The following is a 6811-nucleotide window of genomic DNA, read 5'->3' as shown; positions in this document are numbered from 1 at the left end:
CTTAAGAACTGAAGACCAGTGGCCTTGCTTTGTACAGACTATAAGGTGCTTTCCAGAGCCTTGTCCAACAGACTACCTGGAAGTAGTTGTAGATAGTGACCAAACATACTGTATGCCGGAGAGAACAGTGTAAATTCCACAATGTTGGTATTGTTTCACTGGATCAAGAGAAGGCTAATGATAGGGTGAACCACACTTACCTGTTTTCTGCACTTAGGGCTTTTGGGCTTGGTGAGGTTTTTTTTGGCTTGGGTGGGTTTGTTGTACAATGGTGCTGAATGGGAAGATGGGTGAAGATGGAAGCTGGGCTGAGTTGACCGATCCCTTTACGGTGGGGGATAATGCAGGGTTGTCCTATCTCAAGGCAGCTGCACAGCCTTGCTTTTGAGCCCGTGTTGTGCAGGCTGAGAAGTCAACTCGGTGGACTTTCACTGCCTGGGTCCTCCAGTCTTTGTCGTCCCCTCGCTTTGTCTGTGTATGCTGATGATGTAAACATCTTCATCAGGGACCAGGGAGATGTTCTTTGTCTCTTTATGAGGCTTCTGAAGCCTTGTTGGTGGGACAGTGGAGAAAGCAGATTTTGCCTCACCTGCCTGCAGGACTTCAGTGGGGAAAGAGGGATTTAAGGCAGTGTTTTTCAACCACTGTGCCGCGGCTGTCAGGTGTGCCGTGAAAAATAAACATTTTTTACATACTGTCACTTCATTCGTGGAAAAAAAAAGCCAACTTGTGTGTTTGTGTGTGTGTATGTCGTCGCGCTGTTGGTGGTGTAATGTTTCGGACGTTATTGCACTGATGACACGGAGACGGGACGACGTTCTACACTTAACTCCCTTTTCCGACCGGTTAATCCCGCCTCCCCTCTACTCCTCCAATCACAGGCACGCCCCCTCGACCAGCATGCACGGTGCCACACTGTGATTGACAGCCATGTCACAGGGTCGCTACAGTGGTATGAAGGCTCAAGAGAGATAGGTACAGTACACGCATAAAAGTCTAATGGAGACATTTTTGAAAAGAAAACTAGGTCCTGATCAAGATCCCCCCACACTTGATCCAGATGATGAACCCACTACAAGTGGGTGTCAAAAGAAGGCTAAAACGGTGAGCTCAAGACAGTACAGTGATGAGTATCTGTCATTTGGATTTTCCTTCACTGGGGTTCCCGCCGCACCGAGTCCGTTGTGCGTTGTGTGTGGGGAAAAGCTAGCTAACAGTGCCATGGTCCCTAGCAAGCTTAAACGCCACTTGCAAACTAAACACCCTGCGCTCCAAGACAAGGATCCAAACTATTTTGTTTGTTTGCATGACAACACTATGAAACAGGCATAAAATGATCTGTACCTGGGCATAAAGCCTGTGGCATTAGGATGATGTTAAGTTTAATAAAACACAACAAATAGAACACGCGTTTCCCTGATTTCTTAGAGTATATTATGCTCATGCTGAATCTATGTTTGGGTTTGATTTGCATATCATTTCCTGTTGTTGGTGTGCCGTGAGATTTTTTCTGTGTCTTAAGTGTGCCTTGACGCATAAAAGGTTGAAAAACACTGATTTAAGGTGTTGGGTGTGTTTTTAGTTCAAAGTTCAAAGTTAGCTTTATTGTCACTTCTTCCATTTGTGCAAACATACAGAAGATCTGAAAGTACGTTTCTCTCCTGTCCAACATAAAGTGATTGTAGTAATAATAATAATAAATAAAAGTAATAAAGTGCAAACAGTTAACAACAACAACAAAGAACATGTAAACAATATATAAAGCAGCATTTGACATATGAGTCTACTTTAGGAGTGGGAGGGTGGGGAGAGAGTTCAGCTTCCTGACAGCCTGGTGGATGAAGCTGTTTGACAGTCTGGTGGTGCGAGCCCGGAGGCTCCGGTATCTCCTCCCAGAGGGCAGGAGGCTGAAGAGACCGTGTGAGGGGTGGCAGGAATCGCTCACAATCATGGTCACTTTGCGGGTGAGGCGGGTGTTATATATGTCCTGCAGGGAGGGGAGGGGGGGAAGTGAGGCACCGATGATGCGTCCAGCTGCGTTCACTATGCGCTGCAGGGCTTCCCTGTTGTAGTCCGTGCAGCTTCCGCCCCACACAGTGATGCAGTTGGTCAGGATGCTCTCAATGGTGCCACAGTAAAAGGTGCACATGATGGGTGGGGGGGTTCTTGCCTTCCTCAGCTTCCGGAGGAAGTAGAGGCGCCTCTGTGCTTTCTTTGCCAGGGATGTTGTGTTGGCTGTCCAGGAGAGGTCTTCACTGATGTCGACCCCCAGGAATTTGGTGCTGCTCACTCTCTCTATGACATTACCATTGATGGTCAGTGGTGGGTGTTCAGTGTGGCCTCTCCGGAAGTCAACAACAATCTCCTTGGTCTTGCTGTTGTTTAGAAGGAGGTTGTTGTCTCCGCACCACGTGGTCAGAAGACTGACCTCCTTCCTGTAGTGAGTCTCATCATCCTTGGTGATGAGACCAACCAGAGTTGTGTCGTCTGCAAACTTGACCATGTGGTTGGTGCTGTAGGTGGTTTTGCAGTCGTGAGTCAGCAGGGTGAAGAGCAGTGGGCTGAGCACACAGCCCTGAGGGGCCCCCGTGCTCAGTGTGATGCTGCTCGAGGTGTTGTTGCCCACACGTACTGCTTGTGGCCTCTCACTGAGGAAGTCCAGCAGCCAGTTACACAGCGAGGTGTTGAGCCCCAGCTGGTCAAGTTTGCAGATGAGTTTTTGTGGGATTATGGTGTTGAATGCTGAACTAAAGTCTATGAACAGCATTCTCACATATGAGTCTTTTGTGTCCAGGTGGGTGAGGGCTGGGTGGAGAGCAGAGCAGATTGCATCCTCCGTGGACCGTTTGGCACGGTATGCAAATTGGAAAGGGTCCAGGGTGGGTGGGAGAATGGATTTGATATGTGACATGACTAGTCGTTCAAAGCACTTCATTATTATGGGGGTAAGTGCCACTGGACGATAGTCATTAAAGCCGGACGGAGTGGGTTTCTTTGGCACAGGTATGATGGTGGTGGCCTTGAAGCACGTTGGAACAACAGCTTGTCTCAGAGAAGTGTTAAAGATATCCGCAAGGACATCCTTAAGCTCCTCTGCGCAGTCCTTCAACACACAACCAGGGATGTTGTCTGGACCTGTTGCCTTGCGGGTGTTGACATTGGAGAGTGTCCTCTTCACGCTGGCAGCAGACAGGCACAGGACCTGATCGTGGGGAGGGGGTGGAGTCTTGCATGGACGTGTGCCGTTTTGTGCTTCAAACCGTGCAAAGAAGCTGTTGAGGTCATTTAACAGAGAGACGTTGTTGTCGCAGGTCTGTGGCTTGGGTTTGTAGTCCGTAATGGTCTGAATGCCCTGCCACAGGCTCTGTGTATCTCTGCTGTCTCTGAAGTGCGAGGTTATCTTGTTTGTGTAGTCTTGTTTTGCCTTCCTGAGGCCGTGGGACAGGTTGGCTCTCGCTCTTCTCAGGCCAGTTTCATCCCCGGCTCTGAAGGCCTTGTTTCTGGCCCTCAGCAGCCGATGGACTTCCTCTGTCAGCCACGGCTTCTGGTTAGCCCGAGTGGTGATGGTCTTTATGTGGGTCACATCATCCATGCACTTACTGATGTAGGAAGTAACAGTGTCTGTGTACTCCTCAATGTCTGTGTGGTGGTTGTATGTGGCTGCTTGCTTAAACATACCCCAGTCTGTTGAGTCAAAGCAGTCCTGGAGAGCGGAGGAGGCCCCCTCTGGCCACACCCGGACCTGCTTCAGAACCGGTCTAGAGACTTTCACTCTGGGTCTGTATGCTGGCATTAGCATGACGGTGATGTGGTCAGAGAGTCCAATGTGGGGTAGGGGGGAGGCCTTGTACGCTCCTTTGTGGTTAGTGTAGACCAGGTCCAAAATGTTGTCTCCTCTTGTTGGGAAGTCAACGTGCTGATGTAGTTTGGGAAGGACAGTCTTGAGGTTTGCATGGTTGAAATCACCAGCGAGGATGGTGAAGCCGTCTGGGTGGGCTGTCTGTTGTTCACTGATAGCCTGGTACAGTTCACACAGTGCCTCGTTTCTGTCACTGATGTTGGGGGTGGGGGGGATGTAAACAGCGACTAGCAGGATCGCTGTAAATTCCCTCAGCAGATAAAAAGGACGGTACCTTATAATCATGAACTCCGCCAGTGGAGAGCAGTGTTTACATACCACGACAGCGTCCCGACACCATGCATCCAGTGTGTAAACACACACCCCTCCGCCGCGGGTCTTCCCTCCTTTGACGAGGGCTCTGTCTGCTCGGTGGCATGTTAGCTGCTCGAGTTTCACAGCGGAGTCGGGGATGTTGTCATTTAGCCATGTTTCCGTGAAAAGAAACACACAGCAGTTCCTCACGTCTCGCTGCGCCGTCCGAAGCAGTCGTATGTGGTCCATTTTATTGTCCAAGGATCGCACATTAGCCATGATAATGGATGGTATGGCTGGGCGAGTTGGGCTAGCCGCTAGCCTAGCTCGGATACCTCCGCGCTTTCCCCTCTTCTGCTTCCTCTCACACCGCTTGCGGCGCCTCCTTTTCGGGGAGGAGTGGCAGTCGAGTCCGGTGTGTTCGAAGGCCGGCGGAGTAATCCTAGCTCCTTGATTATTTCTGCTTGTGCAGCGTCCAGAGTGTTGTAAAGTTTGGTCCTGCTGATGGTTAACAGAACCTGCCGACTGTAGTTGTATTCCGACGTAGACAGACGAGATGAAGACGAACAAGACTTCGAACAAACTTCGTACAAACAAGAACAAGGACAGAGAGGGGCCGCTGCGTCCACACGCGCCGCCATCTTGTTAGGCTCTGAGGATTATCAGAAAAGGAACTGGTGGGAGTTAAGAAGGTGTGTGCTCGGTTCTTTAGGTGGAGATGGTTATTGCCCCAGCTGTCATATAGGGGAAGGTTGCTAATAACTTGGTTGCCTCGACTCTTTGGCACAGGCTCATTGCGCTGATGCCACCAGCGGGCCTCATGACAGAGATACAGAAGTCTGTTGTGGACTTCTTCTGGTCTGGCCGGCACTGGGTTCGTGCAGCGGCTCTCTATCTGCCGGTGGCAGAGGGGGGGCATGGTCTCATCGATATCCTGTCCAGGATTGCCTCTTTCAGACTCCAGACTGCACAGAGGCTGTTCTATGGCTGTGGCCCCAGCTGGATAGATGCTGATCGACTGCTGCTGAGGAGAGCTTGGCGGTTGGGATATGATAAGCAGCTCTTTCTCCTACAGCCTGAGGTAGTGGATCTGTCCGGACTGACGCCATTTTACGGCTCTGTTCTGCAGGCCTGGCAGGTTCTTAACATCTCACGTGAAGCTGATGAGACTCCGGGCGTGTAGCTGTTGGAGGAACCTTTGTTCTTCAACAGCTTCATAAGGACTCAAACGCTGACAGTCTGTAAACCTGGCTGAGAGAAGCCGGTTGCTGGGACACTTGGTGAACGTCATCAATAGCTTCAGGCATGTCCACCTTCAGGCAGAACGCCAACATCACGTCTGTCAGGCTGACTGACGGTTGGTGGAGGAGGTCTGTGCCACACTGCCACGGCACCTGAGAGCTGCTGCAGGAAGTCGTGCTTTGTCTGACCGGTGGGATGGGACTGGGGGACTGTGGGGGACTGGCATTAAGGTTGTGAACTTGCGCTCTCTGGCGGGGTTGAAGGAGTCGAGGTGGACCGAGTACTTTGGCCTAGGTTCTTCCCCAAAAGGCAGCTGGAGGTGCTTGTACAAGCTTCCCATTGAGAAGCGGACAGCAGACCTCCAGTGGAGGGTAGTGCACAGGGCTATAGCCACAAATAGATACCGGGCACACCTCGATCCACACATTGGGGAGGAGTGTTATTTCTGCTGTGAGGCGGAGACCCTGGAACGCCTGTTTGTTCATTGTCCTCGGCTCTCAGCCCTCTTTGAACTTTTGAAGGGATGGTTTCAGGGTTTTAGAGAGGACTTTTCTTTCACTTTGTTTATTTTTGGGCCGAAATATTGCATTAAAAGAAGGCTGTCCACACACTGGTGAATTTTTTGTCTGGTTCTGCCAAGTTGGCCATCTGGCTGACACGGAAGAATCGGGCGAGGGGAGCAGGTAGTTAGGATCCGGTGAGGGTTCTGAAGGGACTGTTGAAAGCAGGGTGGAACACGCCTATTACCAGGCTGTGGACAATGTACAGGCTTTCAGGGACAAATGGACTAATGGGAGCATGTTATGCTCAGTGGGTGCTGGTGGAGAGCTGCTGGTACATTTTTGAACATTGTGATTGTTTATTTGCTTGTTCTTTGGCTATATTTGTTTGTTTGTTTGTTTGACTATTATTTACTTGTTTTCCAAATGATTTTGTAGAGTGTTTTGCTGTTCTCACGATAGTGAAATAAAGGACTCTTTAAAACCTCTCCTCTCCTCTCCTCTCATCTTCTCTCCTCTCCTACTCCTCTCCTCCCCTTTCATCGCCTACACTAGTTGCTGTCAATCTGATGGTATCAAGACAGGCACCAGGGATTGATGGACTCTCTTGTGACAATAATAAGTGCTTCTTGAATACCGTAGGAACTAATTTGCATGATGTTCTCTTGGAATGCTTCAGAATAGGATCTCTTCCCGTCTCGTCTCGGCGAGCAGTGCTTTCTTTGTTGACCAGGAAAGGATTTCTTTAGAACTGCTTTAGTTTCCAGAGCCTCATCAAACAGACTTAAGGACATCCTGGAAGTAATTGTACGGACTAAATATATCACATTCATCACAGGACAATCATGGACAACATTTTCCTTATGCAAGTTGTTTTTGATGTGTGCAGATCTGATGATAACGTTAATGTTGGTGT

The 6811-nt window shown here is 49.8% G+C and overlaps 1 protein-coding gene across 1 annotated transcript; it reads right to left on the bottom strand.

The window, feature by feature from the left end:
• Nucleotides 1-428: 428 nt before the first annotated feature.
• LOC117746276 lies at nt 429-5880 on the bottom strand. Its single transcript, XM_034555318.1, has 7 exons — nt 5755-5880; nt 5401-5643; nt 4987-5177; nt 4134-4736; nt 2429-4052; nt 1918-1987; nt 429-601 (listed from the first exon to the last, which is right to left on the bottom strand). The coding sequence occupies exons 1-7, from the start codon at nt 5878-5880 to the stop codon at nt 429-431; spliced, it is 3030 nt and encodes a 1009-aa protein (XP_034411209.1).
• Nucleotides 5881-6811: the final 931 nt, after the last annotated feature.

This window comes from Cyclopterus lumpus, chromosome 17 (genome assembly GCF_009769545.1).
Source record: "Cyclopterus lumpus isolate fCycLum1 chromosome 17, fCycLum1.pri, whole genome shotgun sequence".
Classification (NCBI taxonomy): domain Eukaryota; kingdom Metazoa; phylum Chordata; class Actinopteri; order Perciformes; family Cyclopteridae; genus Cyclopterus; species Cyclopterus lumpus.
This window is presented reverse-complemented; position numbering and strand designations above follow the sequence as displayed.